This window comes from Desmodus rotundus, chromosome 3 (genome assembly GCF_022682495.2).
Source record: "Desmodus rotundus isolate HL8 chromosome 3, HLdesRot8A.1, whole genome shotgun sequence".
NCBI classification, from domain to species: Eukaryota; Metazoa; Chordata; class Mammalia; order Chiroptera; family Phyllostomidae; genus Desmodus; species Desmodus rotundus.
Genome location: NC_071389.1, coordinates 176870083 through 176892093, shown reverse-complemented (window position 1 = coordinate 176892093; position 22011 = coordinate 176870083). Strand labels below are relative to the sequence as shown.

General features: G+C 43.5%; 1 protein-coding gene across 1 annotated transcript in view; it reads left to right on the top strand.

Annotated features, from left to right (window-relative positions):
- Positions 1-16123, top strand: part of DDX47 (DEAD-box helicase 47) — a 41362-nt gene extending 25239 nt beyond the window's left edge. Inside the window, exons 2-13 of the mRNA XM_024575727.3 lie at positions 5081-5305; positions 5864-5957; positions 8111-8299; positions 8563-8634; positions 9554-9672; positions 10273-10344; positions 10470-10586; positions 11150-11296; positions 11803-11940; positions 13322-13392; positions 14064-14193; positions 15555-16123. Coding sequence (XP_024431495.3) covers positions 5081-5305; positions 5864-5957; positions 8111-8299; positions 8563-8634; positions 9554-9672; positions 10273-10344; positions 10470-10586; positions 11150-11296; positions 11803-11940; positions 13322-13392; positions 14064-14193; positions 15555-15686 — 1506 coding nt within the window. The 3' untranslated portion in view covers positions 15687-16123. The remainder of the gene's footprint in view (positions 1-5080; positions 5306-5863; positions 5958-8110; positions 8300-8562; positions 8635-9553; positions 9673-10272; positions 10345-10469; positions 10587-11149; positions 11297-11802; positions 11941-13321; positions 13393-14063; positions 14194-15554) is intronic.
- Positions 16124-22011: the final 5888 nt, after the last annotated feature.

The following is a 22011-nucleotide window of genomic DNA, read 5'->3' as shown; positions in this document are numbered from 1 at the left end:
GCTGGTAAATCCTGCTGTGGTCTGGAATAAAACAAAGATAAGATCTGGAAATAACCCCTTAGCAACCTTAGAGTTGTTACGGGAGGGGAAATCGTGCTGATGAAGCAAGACCCCTCTAGGGACCTGGAAGGAACTTCAGGGACCCTCCGATGTGGTCTTGAAAGGACAGGTAAAGCTTGTCTACAGGAAGCCACATCTGCAGAAAATGGTGTTTAATCCCATCTTATATTTCCAGTGTAACCCCAGGGGTGGGAGTGCAGGCAGGCCTGCCAACTGATTTGCCCAGAACTTGAACAAGGAGTCACAGCCAAGGCCTCTGCCTCCCAAACACACAGGAGAAGTCATAGCAAGGCTCGTTCCAGCATTTGTGTGGATACAGTTGCCAAACTTACCCGAATAGTTGTAACCGGGAGAAGTTTTTTGTGTAGATGGAATTAGGGAGGAGGGGCCCGAGAAGGGGACCCAGGTCAGGTTCAGTGTAGATCGACCTTTCCTCTCTGCTTCAGTTTCTCCCCAGTAAAGGTCCCACGAAGAGTTTGCTTTCGTGGCGTGGTGTGCAGTGGTCTGATTTTTCCCTCCGGGTCACTCAGAACCACTAGGCCTGCAATTTCACGGAGGACACCCACCTGGTGGGGGCCTGATCGTGCCTTTTCCAGCTGTTCTCCCTCTGCTTTGCACCTTCCTCCCCCTACCTCCACCCTTGGTCCTTTTCTTCCTGACTCTGCTTTTTTTTTGTAAAGTCCCTGAACTCCATCATTGTTGTTTTTTTCATTAAAACCACAGAAGTTCATCTTAGTTCATCTTAGCCCTTCGTAATGTCACCCATCACAATCCACTGTTAAAATACCACCAACACCATAGGAACTCAGCCCCCTTCTGGGTGTGTACTCAAATTCAGAGTCCAGTTTTAGGTGAGGTTACATTCCCTGTGATTGGAATAGGAGAAGATCCGTGTTTGTGTAAATGAATCAAGGGTTGGAGTATAGCATGACTTTGAGCAGCAAGAACCTGGAGTCAGGAAAACCAGCTTGACGGTTGTTGCAGATGTTAGGGAACAAAAGCCTACAGGGTTGTGGCAGCGGTGGAGTGGATCAAAGTACTTGGGAGAGACATTCAACGGGAAGGATAAGCCTTGGCAAAGCTCTGTCCGAGCGGTAAGGAAGGGAATGACTTGGGATGACAATGAGATTTCAGGAGATGTGAAACTGGGCCAGTTTTACAGACGAGGAGGTGCGTACAGCTTAGCTTCAGTTGTGCTGGGAAGCAATGCCAGTACACCCACGAGAATAAAACGTGCTTGTTCATTTGTTCATTCAGTCAATGCTTATAGAGTGTGTCCTGCGGCAGAAGCTGGAGAGACACCGTGGGGAGGCTTAATGACAACTGAGATATTGTCTCCGTCCTTAAGAGCCCTGGGGGAGGCACAGACACCTGTAATAAAAGGCACCGGGTGGTAAGTTTGTATAGGAGACTCCAGCAGATTTCTGTTAGACAGCCAGATGAGAGCAGGCCTACATCCGGCCGTAATCAAAGTGGAGCACTCCTACAAGGGGAACGGGGTAGGAGGGACACAGCTAGGACTTTCCTCTTTGTACTTGTTCCCTGCAACCTCTACTCAGTCAATGACCTTCACCTTTGTTTTCATCTCATCTAATACCCAACAAATCCGAATTTACCTAAGAGAATCCTTTCAGCACTGATTTCATCCATACCAACCTCCAGCCCAGGTCTGGTGAAAGCCTAGGGATGGACGTGAAGGGCTCACTGAAGGAGTGAAGATGAACTTCTGTAGTTTTAATGAAAAAAACAACAACAATGATGGAGTTTAGGGACTTTACACACAAAAAAAGCAGAGTCAGGAAGAAAAGGACCAAGGGTGGAGGTAGGGGGAGGAAGGTGCAAAGCAGAGGGAGAGCAGCTGGAAAAGGCACGATCAGGCCCCCACCAGGTGGGTGTCCCCCGTGAAATTGCAGGCCTAGTGGTTCTGAGTGACCCGGAGGGAAAAATCAGACCACTGTACACCACGCCACGAAAGCAAACTCTTCGTGGGACCTTTACTGGGGAGAAACTGAAGCAGAGAGGAAAGGTCGATCTACATTGAACCTGACCTCTCACCTCCACAGGCTCTTAAATGTCTTTTCTTCACTAGAACATACATATTCAAAACACATTACAATTCATAGCTAACGATAAATTACGGTTGAAGATAATTTTCTAAGTGATAAAATTTGCACTGGTTCCTTCTTGATGAATATACAGCATTTTGTTATAAGTGAACTTTCTCCCAAACAGACTAGAGGGTATTCAATTTCTAGGAGGATTTTGAGCAGAAGCTGATTCATAACTGATTTTTGTTTGACCTCTCCACAGCACTCTTGTCCCCGAGTTTTGGTCCAGGAGCCACCGCTACCCTAAGATGCTCGCATCCCACAGAGCCCAGTGTTGCTGGCCTGTGGGAGGCTTCACCACGGTCCTCACGCTCTTCCCTAATCCAACCAGGCGCGGCAGTGACAGTGTTTAGCGCCCACCATACTTTTACAGGCCCACCAAAGCGGTTTTAATTTCTTTTAAAACCAATAGAAAAAATAAACTTTTAAGTCAAAAAGTATTTAATTTATAATATTAATATATATATAAAAGATTATATTTATTTATTTTTAGAGAGAGGGAAAGGGAGGGAGAAAGAGAAAGGGCTGAGAAAGGGAGGTAAAGAAACATTGATGTGTTAGAGAAACATGAATCAGTTGCCTATCACATACCCCCACCTGGGGACCTGTCCTGCAACCCAGGCATGTGCCCTGACCTGGAATTGAACCAGCAACCTTTCGGTTCTCAGGCTGGTGCCCAATCCACTGAGGCACACCAGCCAGAGCTAATTTATAATATTAACACATTTGTCTTTATACTAATACAGCCATAAAGTGTAATTTGTGTGTGTGTGTGTGTGTGTGTGTGTTTTGGAAGGGGCCCGTGAAAGCAGGAACACTTTCACAGTTTGGTGGGGTCGGTCACTTTAACCTTTCACACTGAAGCCTGCACGTTGTTTCAGGCTTCCCACCCCATCCCCACCATCATTTTGAGGTTCATTAGGATTTCCTGTTTAACCTTCCTCATTGTTCTGGAAGCACAGGATATGACACGTCTCCCTTACTAGAATGGAACCTCTATTATTTTTAGGACCGGAATGTAAATGTGCAAATTACTCCAAACCTGGTAGGAGTAGTCAGGCAGACCCTCCTCTCGGCTGATGCAGGCTTTCCTCCTTGGAACCCACCTGCAGTCACCCTGTTGTCTGACGTGCACCCTGTCACCCATGTGCCTGTTGTTGGTTGAGGCCCAACCCTGGCCGGTGCCCTGGACCAAGGAATAGAGTGACGCCTCTGCCTTCGTCATAGCAGGGACACTAGCACCAGAGGAAGTGCTAAAGATAGCCGGTAGCTGAACTATCCAAGAACAAGCAGAAAAGATTTCTGCTTGGCTAACACGGACAGAGTTTTATAGTGTGATAGCAGTTGGGTGATTTAAATCAGTGTCCTTTTGGAGCAGCACCAGATTTGCAGAAATCTTACATGTGGTTTTTTTTTTTCTTTCTTTCCTGTAGCACATTTTAACAAAACGCAGGTAACTTTAGACCTTATATTCCATACAATTTTATAGCCCTCCCAGTTGACTCCACCTGGGTCCCCTTCTCCGGCCTCTTAGCTCCGCTTCCCTCACTCCCCGGTACGTCTTTCACCTTCTCTCAGCACTTTCATTTCCCATTCTTCTCTCCTGGATGAAATCAGAGAGTGAGTCTCAGGGAAGCAAAATAAATACTTCAGCTGCTTTTCTGTTTTCACACACACGCAGAGGAATTCTGAGTGTGACTGTGCGAGGGAAAACCGCAGGGTCTGACCTGAGCCCGCCTCTCTGACCTCACCCTACCTGGCCTTGTTGTTGTAGTCACCACTTGATTCCTAAATCAGAGGCTTTTTTCGCTCTGGTGATGGGAAGGTCCTCAGGCACACTGAGTTGGGTCCGGTTGAGTGGACGGTTCTTGGGTCAAAGCACATTATCGTTATCATCACGAGTCCCCTCTCTTGCTTTGTGTATGTAGTGTCCTTTATCCCCAGTTCCCAGTTTCATCCCAATTCCTCTCCCTCCACAGGCAATCATTCTAGAATGTCTGAAGTGTATTTTTCTATTTGTATGTGTTCCAGAAGAAGGTGGTATCTTGTGAGCATGTATTTTTCTTTTTTGGTGAACATGTATTTTAAATGTACATAATGTATTTTATATTCTTCTCACTCAACATTAGGTTTTTGAGATACAGCCATATTGTTATGGGCATGTTTGTTCACACCATGTACGCATTTTAGCTATCCGCTCTCCCAGTGACGGACACCAGATTGCTCCCACTGCCCACCTCCAGAACACCGCTGCAGTGAATACCCTGGCACAGTGTGAGAACCCGCATGCTGGGCACAGAGCATGCAATATACTTAATTTGCCTCAGTGGTGGTAGATTCCAGAACAGCCTCACCAGCTACACTCCCTTAGAGTCTTCGTATTTACTGTTCCTTCAGTCTGAAATAATGGCCCCCTGGGCTCTTGAAGGGACTTCCTTCTGCTGATCAGTGAGATCTAAGCTCAAATCTCAGAGAGGCCTTCCCCAATCTTGCAGTAATGCCCCCAAACCACCTTCCCTAGGTTACTGTATCATTTTTATTTCCATTTGTTAAATCATAGTACTCTTCATAATTTGAAAGGATCCACGATCACTTATTTACTTACTGTCTTCTCACGAGAGTAGGGGACGCTGTCCTTGTCACTAAGCCTATAACATAGCTCCAGCATATGGTAGGCACTCAACGAATATTTGAATAAAGGAATGAAATGATAATAAATAGTTCTGTGATATCAACCTGTTTAAAACTCTGTGGTTAAAAAAGTGAGGAACATAATGGACGGAGAAAGCTTTTTAAAAGGGACCCGAAGGGCACACTGGAGGCTCTGGTCATCAGCTCCTCCTGCCCTCGGCTCAATTCCACAAGCCCACACGCTTACATCCATCCCTAACTTTTTCGCTGTTTCCGCAAAGCCCCACCTCCTGGTCGGCTGTTGCAAAGCCCGGCAAGCCCGCAGGGGGGCGCCCAGAACACGCTGTCTACGGAGAACTACAACTACATCGAACGGCGGCCTGCGCACCGCCCACCCACTTCCGGAACCGCAGGGCAACATGGCGGCGCCCGAGGAGCCAGGTTCCGCAACCGAAGCGCCCCAGCCGGCGTTGGAGGAGGAAGAAGCTAAAACATTTAAAGACCTGGTGAGGGTGGATGACACTGCTTTCTTTTCTACTCCTGGCGCCAGGCGCGGGCAGAGACCTTAGGTCTCTGCTCGTGGTATGAGATCTGGGGCCTGGCTCTCCATGTTAGTGTGGCAACGTTTGTATCAGACTGTGAGGTTGTACACGCGGCGAATCGGCTTATTCTATTTACTCATTCCTTAATATCTTGGGCTTTGGGATAGGATGAACTAGGTTTGAATTCTAACCCAGTCTCTCACTAGAGGCAAGTTGTCACCTCTCTGCACCTCACTTTGCACATCTGTGAATTGGGGAAATACCTCGCAGAATTATGAGGATTAAATGAAATACGTGTAAGGAACTTGGCTTTGTCCCTCGTGAATAGAAAGTGTTAAGTATTGAGCTGCTGTGTCCTAGCACTCATGAAGATGCCGGCTGAGCGGGCGGACAGTAGGTACCTTTTGAGTCAAAGTGTAGGGGATGCTTGCACGTGTCGCCAGCAGGGTGGCGCTGACAGTCATTTAATTAGGAGGAGGGCGGCTGTGTGCTTTGCTAAAGTGTGTTCTTCTGAATTCAAAGGGTGTGACAGATGTGTTGTGTGAAGCTTGTGACCAGTTGGGATGGACGAAGCCCACCAAGATCCAGATTGAAGCTATTCCTTTGGCCTTACAAGGTAGGTTGAAATTAAACATATGGCCTGGAACAGATTTAGTATGAAGTTCTCCTCAAATATTTACCACTTTTGAGAACTATTGCTTGCGTACTTCAAGGGAAATAAAAATATGATCACTAAAGATAAAAGTTGGCTTATTGGCTTTTCAAAAAGTTCTCCGGTTTCACCAAGCTTACTTTCTGTAAGGGGGTTTATTGTTTGCAGCAGATGCTGACTTTAAGGAAGCACTGGATTTAAATGTATTAACAAGAAACTTGTTAGAATTATGAAAAATAAGGGCAGATGTATGTAAGGGTGCCAGGAATCTGTGTAATATAGAGAGGTGTTGAGAGCTCCTGCTATTAAACATGCTTATCAGATTTTCAGGAGAGTGGCTGATGACTGAAACCAACAGAATGAACTTCCATAGGAGTAGAGGGGAAATCCTTAGATTCCCAAAGCTGAACTTGACAGGATTAGGGTGGGTGGTAAAAGAGACCAGGAAGTGTTAGCTTAAATTCATTGAGAGCCTCAGAGAAGGTGAATGTAACCTTAGGTGCATTGCCATAAGAGAAGGGTGACATTTGGGGGGTTTCTTATCCCTTTAAGAATCAAATAAAAATTAAAGAGTTTGTCCCCAGAAAAAATGGATACATCTACACATAAAAGTTACACATTGTCCTGAATTCCTCTCTCACAAGTCCCAGGTTAAGAACTGAACTAGCTCTAGAGAGAGCAGAGTGCTTTGTGCTATTCAGAACACACCTAGAGTGCTGTGCTCAGTTCTGGGGATCAGTGTTCAGGGACCAGCTGGGTGGCGATGAACGTGGTGCAGTATCAAGCATAGCCACAAGTAGTTAAAGGACCTGATGCATGTGGTCTGGAGGAGACTAAACTTAGGGGGTGGGATATGATAATTGGCTTTAATTCTTTGAAGAGCTGTTGTGTAGAAAAAGAATTAGACTTATTCTGTGAAATTCCATTTGCTCATTCCATAACTAGTTACTAAGTATGTGATGCAAATATAAAGCACCAGGAGTTAAGATTCTGCCTTCTTCAGGAGACGCTTACACATTTACTACAAGGTGAACAGGGACATAAGAAAGTTATTTCAAAGTGCACTGAGGAAAACAGAGTACTTGTAATTGAAATGGATTAGAGAACATTTGTTTAATTTTTTTGGCTGGGGAGTTTAGAAAGACATTTGAGTCGAACCTCAAAGACTGAATAGGATTTAGACATTTAGAGATGACGGGAGGTCCCCATCGTATGGAATTGCTTACGGCATGTTTCCCTCAGGAGAGGGGACCTGGACTGTTAGGCTCCTTGATGCCTCTCTGTGCCAGCAGGCCTACTTGATCTTCCTAACGAATAACATTGGTCGTGATTCCGTGCTTGGAATCCTTCAGGTCTTCTTACTTACAGGAAGACATCAAAACTCTTTAGCGTGGCTTATGGGTTTCCTTTCTAGCCTCATTCTTCTGCTCTTTCCCCTAAGACTTCTGTGTTCCAGCCACACTGCACATTTCACTCTCCCTATGTGTACTATGTCTTAAAAAGTGCGGGTCCCCAACCCCCAGGCTGAGGACTGGTACTGGCCTGTGGCCTGTTAGGAGCAGGGCCACACAGCAGGAGGTGAGCAGCAGGTGAGCCAGTGAAGCTTTGCTCACCACCTGAGCTTTGCCTCTTGTCTCTTCCCCTCCACCCCCTGCCCTGTTTGGGGGAAAAATTGTCTTCTGTGAAGCCAGTCCCTCATGCCAAAATGGTTGGGGACTGCTGTTCTAAAGCTTTCATCCTCTTGTCATACATCATGCGGGAATGTCCTTCCTTTCCTTCCGTGATTACATCCAGATTTAATTTATCCATCAGCTCTTTCAGCCTTTCCCGAATCCTTGGGTCAATAAGTTATGCCTTCTGTAGTGTTCTCACTGTGTTTTGCAGGGGCTTGTGTTAAAGCCCTCATCACGTTATTATGTACTTGTGTGTCTCATCCCTGGATTTTGAGCTTATCTGGAAGAGACCACGTTTTCTGACTGTTCAGCCTTCCTCTGACCCCAGTTCCTCAAATACTTATTCAGCATCTGCTTTGTGCTCAGCATTGTGTCATTGCATAAAATGTGGAAAAATGCAGTCGATTTCTTTGCTGTTAGATACTTTCTTTTTTTCTTTCCTAGGCCGTGATATCATTGGGCTGGCAGAAACTGGCTCTGGAAAAACGGGGGCCTTTGCTTTGCCCATTCTAAATGCGTTGCTGGAGACGCCTCAGCGTTTATTTGCTTTGGTTCTCACTCCCACACGAGAGCTGGCCTTTCAGATTTCTGAGCAGTTTGAAGCCCTGGGGTCTTCTATTGGAGTGCAGAGTGGTAAGTGTCTAAGAGGAAAGGAGTCTTAGGGTTTCTTCACTAGTTGAGAGTGAGTGTAAAAGGAGAATGGAAGGACGTATACTTAACATAAGTTTATTAATCAAAAAGCTGATTTGGTATTTTAGCTTTGGGGAAAGTTGTAAATTTAAGGGAAGAACAAATTTAAGTTGAAATGTAGCATTGGCTTTAAGAGATAGATGATCAGTGAACTATGGAAAAAAATGAAGGATCTCTTTTCTATGTTTTTTTTTTCTCTTCTGTAGCTGTGATTGTAGGTGGAATTGATTCAATGTCCCAATCTCTGGCCCTGGCAAAAAAACCACATATAGTAATAGGTGAGTAACTGCCAAAGGTAAAAGACACTGGCAATGATGAATTAGAGAAAATCTACCAATGTTGGGTGTAACTTATTTGTGTGGAAATGTTAGTGGCGAATGTGGACCTGGGTTCTTGAGTTTGGCTAAGAAAGAATTCAGAGCCAAGAATTCTAGCACAGGATAAGTTTATTTAGCAAGTCGAGCAGAAGGACACTCGAAAGGAAGAATCAAGCTGTCCCAGGCTGTTGGAAAGGGCTCCTTTCAACCAGGAGGGGCTAACCACGTCTTTCTGTAAGCTGACCTATTGGGGCCTGTCTGGTTGTTGTTGCCTGTCTTTGTACGGGAGGCATGTGAGGCTATTCTCTGGCCCCTTGTTCCTCCTCTAGGGGTCTAAACTGCATGACCGATGGCATGCTAGGGGAGGAAAGGTCACCCTGGGGGGCAAGGTGCTGGCCTGTAATAGTTGTGTCTCTAGTTTTGCCCCTCGCTAGGTACCCGGGACTATCTCCCCTGGTGACATTCTGTACATTGCTGCTCTCTTCCTGCCCAACTGCCTACTCCATCAGAAAGTCTTTGAAGAACAGATTTTAAAAAAGATTGTATTTATTTATTTTTAGAGAGAGGGGAAGGGAGGGAGAAAGAAAGGAAGAAAAACATCCATCGGTTACCTTTTGCACATGCTCCAACTGGGGACTGAACCCCTGACCTGGGCACGTGCCCTGACCATGAACCGAGCTGGTGACCTTTTGCTTTGCAGGATGACGCGCAGCCCACCGAGCCACACCGGTTAGGGCTGAAGAACAGATTTTGTAACCCTCTTTAGCTTTTTAATTTCTGAAATTGGGGGGGGGGGGGGAGAAGGGGCTTGGTAACTGTCTTCCTGTCTTTTTGTCCTTGTTCTTGAACATTGCTCTTTCTCCTCAACCTTTCTTGGCAGCAACTCCTGGTCGACTGATTGACCACTTGGAAAATACAAAAGGTTTCAACTTAAGAGCTCTCAAGTACTTGGTCATGGATGAAGCAGACAGAATATTGAATATGGATTTTGAGACGGAGGTGAGCTCTCAGTTTGTTTCCTCTTAGAGCATTTCAAGTTCCCTGTTTCAAAACTCGGTTCATTTCACACAGCTTTATGTAGAGTGCCGCATCACTGTCAGCTAATTTAAACATCTCTGCTGCCTTTTTCATTCTTGGTGTTCTCCCCATCGTCAGCGTCTCAGCCTCTTCTGTAGAATGTAGTGCGACTCTGATTTCAGAGATGAGGAACATATCAAAACCAGATTTTATTCTCCATTTCATTGGATTTAGACCTCTTCCATGTACCTCGAAATATCTGTTTTTGTTTTTGTCTTTTGATGATCTGATCATAGTTTATTTAGTTGATTAATACCTATTCTTGACTTTTCTCTTAGATTAGTTCTAACCTACTAATTTAAATTGTTCATTTTCTCTGAATCACAATTTTTGATAGCTTCTGGCATGGTATCAAATAGTAAATATTTCATGAATTGTCGCTGGACTGAATTGAATTTTTGAGTCCCCAGCCTCCACAGTGCTATATTTAGTTTGTTGTTCTACTCTCTGTCTCCCTCACAAGGAATAATTGCAGGTGTCCACTCGAAATGTCACATTGATATCCTTTCCTCTGTGCTTTAGGTCGACAAGATTCTCAAAGTGATTCCCCGAGATCGGAAAACGTTCCTCTTCTCTGCTACCATGACCAAGAAGGTGAAATTTTCTAGGACTTCTTACCTCTTTCTTGAAGAATTGATAAATGAAAACAATAATAACAATAGTAAAAATAGAGCGAGCCTGTGGGAATCTGTACTATTCCAGGGTTTTTTTTTCTTTAGGTGCAAAAACTTCAGCGAGCAGCACTGAAGAATCCTGTGAAATGTGCTGTTTCCTCTAAATACCAGACAGTTGAGAAATTACAGCAATATTATATTTTTATTCCCTCTAAATTCAAGGTAAAGTGTTTACTTTGGTCATTTCTGCCTCTCCCTCTCTTTCCTCACTAAAGCATCTGAAAATGTGTCAACTCTTGATTGGCTAAGAGCCATGCTGCAGATTGGAGTTCTTTCTGTTTGTTTTAGAGAGTATGCTGTGATTACGTTTATCTCTGCTAGAGTCACACATTCCAGGAATTCACAACATACTGAATAAACCACAGTAATGAAATCACGATATAATTCCTTCCTAGCCCCATCCTTGAGGTAGTTTTTGGTTTATGTGCTTATTATGTGGCTTTTTTGTACTCAAGGGACCCTTGTGCTGGGCCTTGGTGTGAGTACTTCCTGGTTGCTGAGAACAGGTCTCTTTGGGCTTGGCTTCAGGCTGTATGTGAGGTGCATGGCTCACAGAGATGATAATGCTGGTTAAGGAGTGCAAAGCTGGCAGCCAGGAGTCTGTACAATTGAGAAGTAGCCATAAACTTAGTCTTTTATGTAATTTACCTTAATGTATGCCCAGGACTCCCAACTTTTTCTTCCAGGTTCAATTACATATATATTGTTTTGGGTTTGTAACTTAGGATACCTACCTGGTTTATATTCTCAATGAATTGGCTGGAAACTCCTTTATGATATTCTGCAGCACCTGTAACAATACTCAGAGAACAGCCTTGCTACTCAGAAATCTTGGATTTACTGCCATCCCCCTCCACGGACAGATGAATCAGGTAAAGATTCCTTGGTGTCATCAGTGAACTGGTGGCATAAGAAAGATAAACCATTAGTGATAGATTTGTACAATAACAACATGTGGCATTAGTGCATTTTCCCATAACTGTTTGATTTCATGGGCTTTGAAGCATTGCTCTGGGTGTTTACTTCCTCCCTTCAGGATAGTGAGAAGCTCAGATTAGCGTATTCCTAGGTAGTCATCTGGAATGGAAGCTGTTGAGTTGTTTTATTGCAATAGTGATTCTCTGGCTCTCTGAGGATTTTTAATAAATTATTTCCCAATTACCTATCATGTTAAACATTCTTATTGCATATTAGTATTTTCTAGCTTTAGTCTTAAATATTTTTTTGTTGCTTCTGTTTCCTTTTGACTTGTGAATCTAATCTGGACTTAAAGGGAAATAGAGTTTAAAAAATTTCTGTCTCTTGTATTAGCATGTCTAGTTGGTATGACTTAGATTCCAAGAGTCCTTAAATTATTTTCTTTTCTTTTTTCTTTTAGAGCAAGCGTCTCGGATCCCTCAATAAGTTTAAGGCAAAGGCTCGTTCCATTCTCCTGGCCACTGATGTTGCCAGCCGAGGTTTGGACATACCTCATGTGGATGTGGTGGTCAACTTTGACATTCCTACCCATTCCAAGGTGCGGCCTGCTGCTGATCTGGCTTTCTAGTCCCAGAGTGTATCATCTTTTTTAATTGAGGCATAATTCACATAGAACATTATATTAGTTCAGCTATGTAACATAAAGATTTGATATTTGTATGTATTGCAAAATGATCACTACAATAAGTCAAGTTAACATCTGTCACTCCACATATTTTTTGGGTGTGTGATAAGAACTTTTAAGATCTACTCTCTCAGCAACTTTCAAATACGCAGTGCAGTATTAATAACGATAGTCACCATGCTGTATGTTATATTCTGATAACTTTTTTATTTTATAACTGGAAATTTGTACCTTTTATACCGCCTTCACCCATCTCACTGCCCTACCCCCCACCCCGACCTCAAGCAGCCTGAGCTCAGTTTTTTGTTTCTGTTTTAGATTTGGCAGGTAGGTTAGGGTCATATGGTATTTGTTTTTCTCTGACTTATTGCACTTAGCATAATGCCCTCAGGATCCATTCATGTTATCACTAATAACATGATTTAATTCTTTTTTTTTTTTTTTTTTGCCCATGATTAGTTAAGTATCAATAACTGGGAAAGCTCCTGATTTATTCACTTATCATTTGCACATGCCTGCAGATAGAATATTAGTAAATGTGAATGAAGGTAGCTGAAGAGAGGTGTTAGATGCTCACAGTCAGAGCACAGATGCAACGTATGCTGATCTTCGTCAGTCTCACTTCTTTAGAAATGACAGCTTGTGGTTCTCAGTGTTTCTTAGGCTTCTCCGCCTTGGCAGTATTCACATTTGGAGCTAGTGAGTTCTTCGTTGTGGGGGCTGTCCTTTGTATTGTAGGGTGCTTAGCAGCATTCCTGGCTTCCAACCCCAGGTGACATTGTGGCAAAGAGATACGTTTTCAGACTTTTCCAAATGTCTCCTGGGGAGGACACAGTCGCCCCTGGCTGAGAACAGCTGGTGTCTCTTGGCTGTATAACTGCTGTATACAAGGTGCTGGTTGGTGTACAGCACAAGGTGCTGTCTGCCACATTCAGTTTTCACAATAGCTGTGAATTTGGGCACGTCTTTCTAGACCTGTTCTATAGATAAGAAACCTAGGTTCAGAGAGATTACATGACTTGCAGATAGTTGTATAGCTGGTAGGTGGTAAAACCAGAGCAAGTGACCTAGGTCTTCCTCTAGATCTAATGCAGTTTTTCTCTATGCCATGTTAATACGCTTGTGACCATGTAGATGCGCTTTGTGGATTTAGCATTCTATCAAAGAAAGGAAAAGCCCTGGCCGGTGTGGCTCGGTTTGTTGGAGCGTCGTCCTGTACACTGAAAGGTTATGGGGGTGACTGATTGGTATTACTTATAGTTTATGTAACTCAAATTTACCCTTTTTGTTTCAGGATTACATCCATCGAGTAGGTCGAACAGCTCGAGCTGGGCGCTCTGGAAAGGCTATTACCTTTGTCACCCAGTAAGTGAATGGACTTTAGGGGCAGAGCGGTGTAGAGCAAAGAGCAGAACTTTGGAGCGGACTGACTGGGAACCGCACTCCACCAGTTATTGTAATAGTTACTTAACCTCCCTTAATCCTATTTTCTTCATGTGTAAAATGGAAATAATAATACCTACCTTTGGAAAAGTCTGAAAACATAACTATTTGTCACAATGTCCCCTGTGGTTGGAGGCCAGGAATGCTGCTAAGCACCCGACAGTACAAAGGACAGCCCCGCAGTGAAGAATTCACTGCCGCAAATGTTAGTGAAGATTGGAGATGTAGATGTACAAGGTCTAGTATAGTGTTTGACATGTAGAAGGAAAAAAACAAAGCCCTTTTATTTATTTAACTGCTAGAGCCAAAGAGCAGTAACCTTTCCCTCAGTTCAAAGAATTAGAATAACTATTTCTGATGCTGTTTTTAGGGGAACAAATTTTACGTACCCAGTGCTTTTCTGGGAGTAAAGACTGTTGGGTGGTTTTCCGTGTGCTGTGCATAGAAGATGCATTTAGTCAGTATTCCAAAAAGGACCAGGAGATTCAGTATTGTTTTAACACTGTTGCATCATATCATGTATCGTACGGTTTTGGAATGGGCCGACATTTGCATCGTCAGTCCCCCAAAGTAAGCCAGTTTCCCTTCCTCAGATATGATGTGGAGCTCTTCCAGCGCATAGAACACCTAATTGGGAAGAAACTGCCTGTCTTTCCAACGCAGGACGACGAGGTTATGATGCTGACAGAACGTGTGACTGAAGCCCAAAGATTTGCCCGAATGGTATGCAACTTTTACCAACTTCTTTGCAACTGATATTACTGTGTGCTCGACACTGTATTGTATTAGTCCTCATAAGAAACTGCAGGAGCTGGCTAATACTTTATTCCAAATTTAAGGTGAGCCCGGTAAAGCTTAGCGCTAGTTGGTCCATCATTAGACCACACACGTAAGTGGTTGAGTCAGGGTTTAGAGTCAGTCTGAGCTGACCACAGTGACCACGTTCTCAGCCACTGTTCATGTTTCGTGTGTGGCAGAAAAACCTTCGGACTTGGGATCGGAAGGCCCAGATGTGAGCTTGGACAATGTATCTGATTTCTCAGAAGCATACCTCACCAAGCAGTTCCTATCCCAATTTAGGGCATACTACTTACATTGAATATCTTACATGGTTTTATGAATACGAGATAAGCTAATGTAAACTGCACAGTTACTAACAATAGCAGTAGTACTGGAGTTGTGAAGATTCTAGAGAAGGCTTGCTGCTGTTACCTGCTCCTGGGAGTTCTGTCTGAGGGCTAGAGAAACCTCAGCCATGGGGTGCCTTCTGAGTAGCTTCGGTGTGGACTTGTCTTTTTTTTTCTTCCAGCATGGAATTTTTGTTTGCTATTTTTGTTTACATATGCATTGAGGGGGACATTCAGAAAATCGAGAAAGGATTCAGGTAGTAAATGAAACATAAACTACCCCCTGCAGAGAACCATTGGTAACCTTTGGCTGTTTTTCTTTCTTTAGCCATAAGTAGACTTTATCTAATCACATATGATTAACATTTTTCGATTTCAACAGATGATATAGATCCATGCGATCATTTCTTCATGGCTACAAGGAGGAATTCTGTTACTAATATGTAACATGATTTACTTTGATGTGTATTCGTACTTTCTCTCTTTTTTTTTTTTGTATTTTAACTAGCCCTGGGTTGAACATCATAGCATGTACAGCTTTGCACACTTGTCTTGTTTCCTTCGAATAATTCTTAGAACTGTTGGGCTAAGGAGAATACACAATTAATGTTTGAGTTGACCTGGGAAGCCGCGTCGCCCTGTAGAAAAGCTATAGTAGTTTACCAGCGAAAGTATATGTGAATGTCCTCACATTTTGACCAATACTAGGTATTACCATTCTCTTAAATCTCTGCTAGTCTGCCATGTGAAAATAATAGCTTACTGTTTTAACTTTTTTGTATTCGATACTAATAAGGTTAACAATTTTTGTATTGGGATTTTGGTCTTATCCCCGTGCTAATGGGAGGAGGTTTTAGGAAGTTACTCAGTGTTTGATTTTAAGGAAGGGAGACCAGGAAGTGTTAACCATCAGTGAGAGTAGTTCATTTTCAGTCCTATCCTTCTGCTCTCTTGCAGGAGCTAAGGGAGCATGGAGAGAAGAAGAAACGTACACGGGAGGATGCTGGGGACAACGATGACACGGAGGGTGCTATTGGTGTCAGGAACAAGGTGGCTGGAGGGAAAATGAAGAAACGGAAAGGCCGTTAATCTCTTTCATAAAGACTTGATTTCTGCTCTGTTTTGTAAAAAGGGGATTGAAGAAAAGAAAGAAGCCTCCAACATAGTCCTCAGACTGGAATCTGTCAGAATTATGGCCGGACTCTGCTCAGCTAAGTCAGCAGTTACTCCCCTTTCCACGTGTTGGAGTGCCAGTACCGCAGAACATCGTTCACAGTGCTGGTGGCGGGTGTTACTGTGTTTCAGCTTTGGTTCTTGCTCGTGACGTGAGGAGGACACGTTGTTCTGTCACTTCACACAGACCTTTTGCTTTTTCCAGCTTCAAGTCAAGGACCAGGGCGATGAAGCACTGGGCCTGTAATTGTAAAGAAGCTCCTACGTTTATAAAATGGTGATACTTAAGCAATTTCAGCTTGTGCTTTGTTAGACCTAATGTGAAGTAATAAATTTAAATATTATTTTTAAAATATTCAAACTTATTGGAGACCTTTATAGGTTAAAGGACTTTCTGTATTTAAGTAAGATCTTGCTCATAGGTAAGAAACTAACGGTGGCAGTTATATGCCAAATTCATTGGTTGTCCTTAATTTAAGTTAAACATTATGACTTCAAAAGTTAATCAACAAAGGAACGAGATGATGGATAGCTTTGAAAGAAGTTCCACTTAAAAGGAGGTTAGTTATGTTTTTCTTGGGGGTGGAGCAAAATCCATAAGTAAGACTCTAGCATTCCTTAGATCCCTAAATAGATTCACTTCCTTGGCCTCTTGGATTAAGCAGGTGGTTGGGAAGACTGGTTTCTTATATAGAGTCTTATCCCCAGATGACTCAATTAAAATCAGGAAGCATGATGAATATTCAGGGAATTCCAAGACCCAATTTCATCCACTTGTTATTGGTGGCCATTGGACACGATTTCCTTTGTTTTGGCCTCATCTGTTGGTTAGTTTAATTCAGGACATGTACAGCTGGGGCATCAGCTGCTGGGGATGAACTAGACATTGGCACTGTAGGGTGTGAGTGGGGCAGGGGAGAGGCGATGGAAATCAGAAATGACTTTGAGCTTCGAGCCGTGAACTGTCATGTGCTCTGAGGGCTTTCACACAGGTGTCTGTCTAATCAGTTTTGCTGAATGTGGCAATTTTATTAGAAGAGAGTATTGAGTGGCAGAACCAGGATGAAGTGATTCCCTTAGCTTCAGATCAAGAATGATTTTTGGCAGAAGAGAAACTTTCCATATTCATCTAAATGAAAGTGAATGTATCAAAATTGTGTTTCTTAGAGTCAAAGTGTCTGGTGAGAAGTGAGAAGTAGATGTCAGTAAAATTCTCTATGGTAGTCAGGTGTGAACTGTTGATTACAGGAAGGTCTTTTGTAAATACAGGTGGTAGGGTGCTTTCTACCACAAATATGTCCTAAGATGGGTGCCTGTGGATAAAACATGTAGAGTTAATTGGAATCTGATTCACGGCTTATTTTGTTAAGTTTGCCTCAAATTTCATTGCTGTTCGTGGTGCGTTTATGTGAAGGCTAAGTTAGAGGAGTCAGGAGGCAGTGAAAAAGGAAAAGAGAAAAAGGGTAGAAGGAAAGGAAGAGGCAAACAGGTGAGTGGGACTGTATTTGTGACTATGTGTTATGAGTTGTGTCTACCACTGGAGGCTAATTCTCTGTTAAATGTATTTTCCTGTTGGGAATCTCCAGGATGTCTTAGGATAATGGTGACTCTCTCTCTCTCTCTCTCAGCCAGTGGATAAAGGCAAATCGATGGTTGCTGTTCAGCTCAGTGGGTGACTGCAGAAGCAAGCCGAAATTGAATCGGGGTATGGGTGGTGGCTAAGGAGGAGAGATTGGGATTCTGAAGGAGTCTGAACTTTCTCAACAGGCAGGGGTTTCAACCTAGGGTCTGTGGACCACTGAGGTATATGCGTATTTCTGGGCATACTGAGAAGGTTAAAAACTACCGCTAAAGCTTAGCTGTTGTTTCTAAAGTATTGGGTTGGCCAAAAAGTTTTTTTGTTTTTTTCCAAGAGATGGCTCTAGTAGCACTTAGCTGTCTTTAACTTCATTTGAAACAATTTTGTAGATTGCTTTGTGACAGCTCTCATATCCTTGTGCATTTGAAAAAACACCTTATCAGTTTCCTTCCTTCAACTTCCTTTCACACTTTTTCATCTTTCTTTTTCTCTTTTCTTGATTAAAGTAATACAGAGGTTTAAATAATATAAATATTTTTCGTCCAGTTTTGACACTGGGCCAGATTATGTAGAGACTCAGTGGTAGTTACATGCTATTCTTTCCACTAGTTTTCTTTTTTTCTTTTTTTGCTTTTTATGCATTAAACTTTTTCTCTTGGCCAAAAATTAATAGATAAATAAAACTTATCAAAGTTGGTGAATTTTTGAGCAGCCATTTCAATATTGAAGATGGAAGAAAGTATGCAACGTTTTTGGCACGTTATGCTTTATTATTTCAAGAAAGGTAAAGATGCAACTGAAATGCAGAAAAGAGTTGTGCAGTGAATGGAGAAAGAGTTGTGCTGTGACTGATTGTGTCAAAAGAGGTTTGGGAAGTTTCATGCTGGAGATTTCTTGCTGGACAATTCTTTACGGTTGGGTGCACCTGTTGAAGTTGATGGCAGTCAAATCGAGACATTAATTAAGAACAATCAATGTTATACCACATGGGAGTCAACTGACATAAAATATCCAAATCAATAAAGTTGTTAGTGAAAATGAATCATGTGTCTTTTGTTTTACAGAAAAAACCATACCGACTTTTTGGCCAACCCAATATATACTTAATTGTGCTTTGCTAGGATGGGAAGATGGGACACTAAGGGAAGAAGTGTGGATGGTGCGCCTTCAGGCATACTGGTGGTCCAGACCATAAGTTAGAGTCCCAAACAGAACAAGTAAAAATGTTGTGAAGAGCAGGAGTCACGAATAAGTGTGATGCGTTAGTAAACAAGGACATGGCTGTGGGTTTGTGCCATTGTTCAGGGCTATGGTCTCTTGTAAGCAGGTTGCTAAGTCTTGCTGCTGAAACCCTTACTGAGGTGTGTATTAGTTTCCTGGGGCTGCTGTAACAAAGCACCACAAACTGGACACCTTAAAACAGCAAAAATATATTGTCTCACCGTTACGGAGGCTAAACATCTGAGATGAAGGTATGGCAGGGCCATGCTTCCGAAACCTCAAGAGAAGAATCCTTTCCTCTTCCTACTTCTGGTGGTTGCTGGTACTGGTTGGTGGTCCCTGGCTTGTGGCAACACAAGGCCAGTCCCTTCCTCCATCTTCACAGACCCTCTGTGTGTGTGTGTGTGTGCATCTGGCCTCGTAAGGAGACCAGTCATTGGTTCGGGGCACACACTAACCCAGTATGACATCTTAGCCAATGACAGTTGACCCTTGGACAGCATGGGTTTGAACTACGTGGGTCCACTTATACTCAGATTTTTTTCTGATAAATTAACATTTGGACCATCGTATCCCTGGATTTCATGGTTGGGAATCTGTTGGTGTGGAAGGCCAACTATATGCCTTGTTCTACACCATTTTTTTGTAAGGGATTTGAATGTCTGTAGATTTTGGTAGCCTTGGTGGGTTCTGGAATCAATCCTGCATAAATACCGAGGGACAACTGCATTAACTTTGGGGGAGGTCAAAAGTTATAGGCAGATTTTCAACTGCATGGGGTGAAGGAGGGGGTGTCGCACCACTAACTTCTGTGTTGAAGGATCAACTGTACATCTTGCAAAGGCCCTATTTCCAAATAAACTCACAGAGTCTGGGGTTCTGGGTAAATACGAATTTTGCGGGTACACTATTCAACCCATTACAAACTGTCTTTCTGAACTTCTATGTTCTTTAGGGTTTAAGGTTGCATTGTGGTATAGAAGTGGTAGAGTTGATTAGAAAGAGAATGGAGACAGGAAACAGGTCTCCAGAAGTGGTGGGATGGGTAGAAGTATAGGAGTTTAAAATGACTTTGTTTTATTTATTTTCTATGTTTGTTTATTTTTAGAAGGGAAGGGAGGGAGAGAGAGAGGGAGAGAAATAACAATGTGTGGTTGCTTCTTTCGTGCCCCCTACTGGGGACCTGGCCCACAACCCAGGCATGTTCCCTAGACTGGGAATCGAACGAGCAACTCTTTGATTCGCAGGCTGGTACTCAGCCACTGAACCACACCAGCCAGGGCTAAAGTGACTTTGTTTTAAATGAAAAGAAAATTGTATTTGCAGTCAAGGGCCCTACCAATTGCTCTAGTTTAGGAATGGAGAAGTTCTCTGGCTTTTGTTCTGTTCCTTTCTTGGTATAGTTCCTTAGTTCTCTTTTCCTGACTTAAGAAACAGCTTCAAACAACTGACCTCTCCCCTTCTCCCAACTGCAAAAACCAAAAAACGAAAAGCACCTGACCTTTAAGACTTAATAAGGGGTGTATCTGAATAGTCACGTAACGCTGGTCCCGAGGAGAATCCGTTCCTCCTCTGAATCATAAAGCCACTTTATGTAGTAGTCATTGCGGCGTGGCTCTGTGATACCGGGCGGCCTGGTTGTACCTCTTCTGTACAGAGCTCAAGTGAGACGAGGAAAACACCTCAGCCTTCTGATGGGGTGCTAGGGTCCCAGCCGTAGGGTTTCGGTTAGACAGGCTGTTCCAAGTTTACAGCCAGCCCCGAATGCCAAGCCCTCTGGAATTTAAGGGCACTCGGAGGGGATTCTAGTAGTTTCCATTAAGGGCCTAATCTCATCAAATCATGATTCTGTCTCAGTCCCTAAACAATGCAAGGGATGTCTAAGAACTTGGCGGACTCTCTACACATCCAGCTTACAGCCAGAGTGTTTTCCAGGTAGCTTCTCACCTGAAGATATGTGTTAAAAAAAAAAAAAAAAGTCCAAATCAGATAATCTAAATCCAGATACTCTCTCTTTCCCAGGTCCCTCAAAGGCCTGGGAAATGGGACTAGAAAGAACCACAGGATGTGGTATTGGTTACAGAAAATGAAGGCATCCAAGTAAAAGCAGGTAACAAAATAACATCAAGAAAGTATGTTCCAAAGGCTTGGATACAGAGTTATGGAATGTATAAGAAGTTTTAATCCACATAGTTCTTAAGGTGAAGAAGGCTAGAGCCTTAGGGCAGATAGGCAGGGTGTGAGTCAGCCCTCTTTGGCTGGAACGACAAGAGACTCAGACCCTGGCACTGGAGATTCAAGGGTTACCCACACCCACATTCCTTTTCATGCCTCACCTGTCCCAGGTATGCAGTAAAACTCCAGCTAAAAATAAGCAGAAACTTGAATTCTGGGAAATAGCATTGAACTATCTCACCTAGAGAGCTGATTGGTGCCAAGTGGAAGAGAGACAGAAGAAAGTGGGCTCATTAGAGACCATGTAATCTCTATGATGTGGGCCCCGATGTCTGCTCAGAGTGAAGTGTGTTTCTGCTGATAGCCATCCATCCACCTGATCCCGTCAGAAACGTACTGCCCTTCATTAACCTCCGGATGCCATCTAGGGGCTGGAGGAAACCAGAGGGATGGGGGAATGCCACGAAGTATGGGGCAAGTGTTAGTCGAGACCTGTCCACGCTTGCTATGTAATCTTGTGAGTTGCTGAACCTCAATTTTTCTCATTTGCTAATACAGAAATTGAGAGCATGTATCCTGTCTGATTTAGCATCTTGAACCTAGTTTTATTTTGTTGTTAAATCCTGTTCTTTCCCTCCCTTCCAGTGTGTGCTATGTCCTAGCCACGGTGCCAGCAGTAGGAAGACCATCCAGGAGAAAGTCAGATGCTGCTGCCTTTGCAGAACTGTCTTAGCGGAACTCAGTCTCCGTGCTGCGTTGTGATTGCGATTAGCACCCTAGCAGGCAGGGACCACGGCGCATTCATGGATGTGCCGTTGTGGTCTTGCAGGCCCAGCACACAGTGAGTGTTCAGTGTCTGTCATTTTTAAAACATACTGTGTCAGCGGCTTTACCTGTGTTGTGTCTCATTCCTTGAACGATGCTAGAAGGTGGGTATCATCATTCCCTTTAGGGAACTATGGAGCCAGACTGTCAGATCTGCTCCTTACTGGCAGGGAGACCTGGGGCCAGTCATGCAACCTTTTCATGCCTCAGGCTCCGTACTCAAAGAGCCACAGATCGAACATGCCTGCCTCACAGGGTTGTGCGGGTTACTGTGGCTCGTCATCATGACTGATGCGTGTTGGCCATCATCGTTGTCACTGTTGTTACGAGGATCACAGAGGAAGAGCGGCTAAGGTAGCTTGCCCAGGCTGTACAGGTGATAGGGGATAAGGACGAATATGAAGCCTCTACCCTGCATATCGCTGTGTTTAGGCACACGTA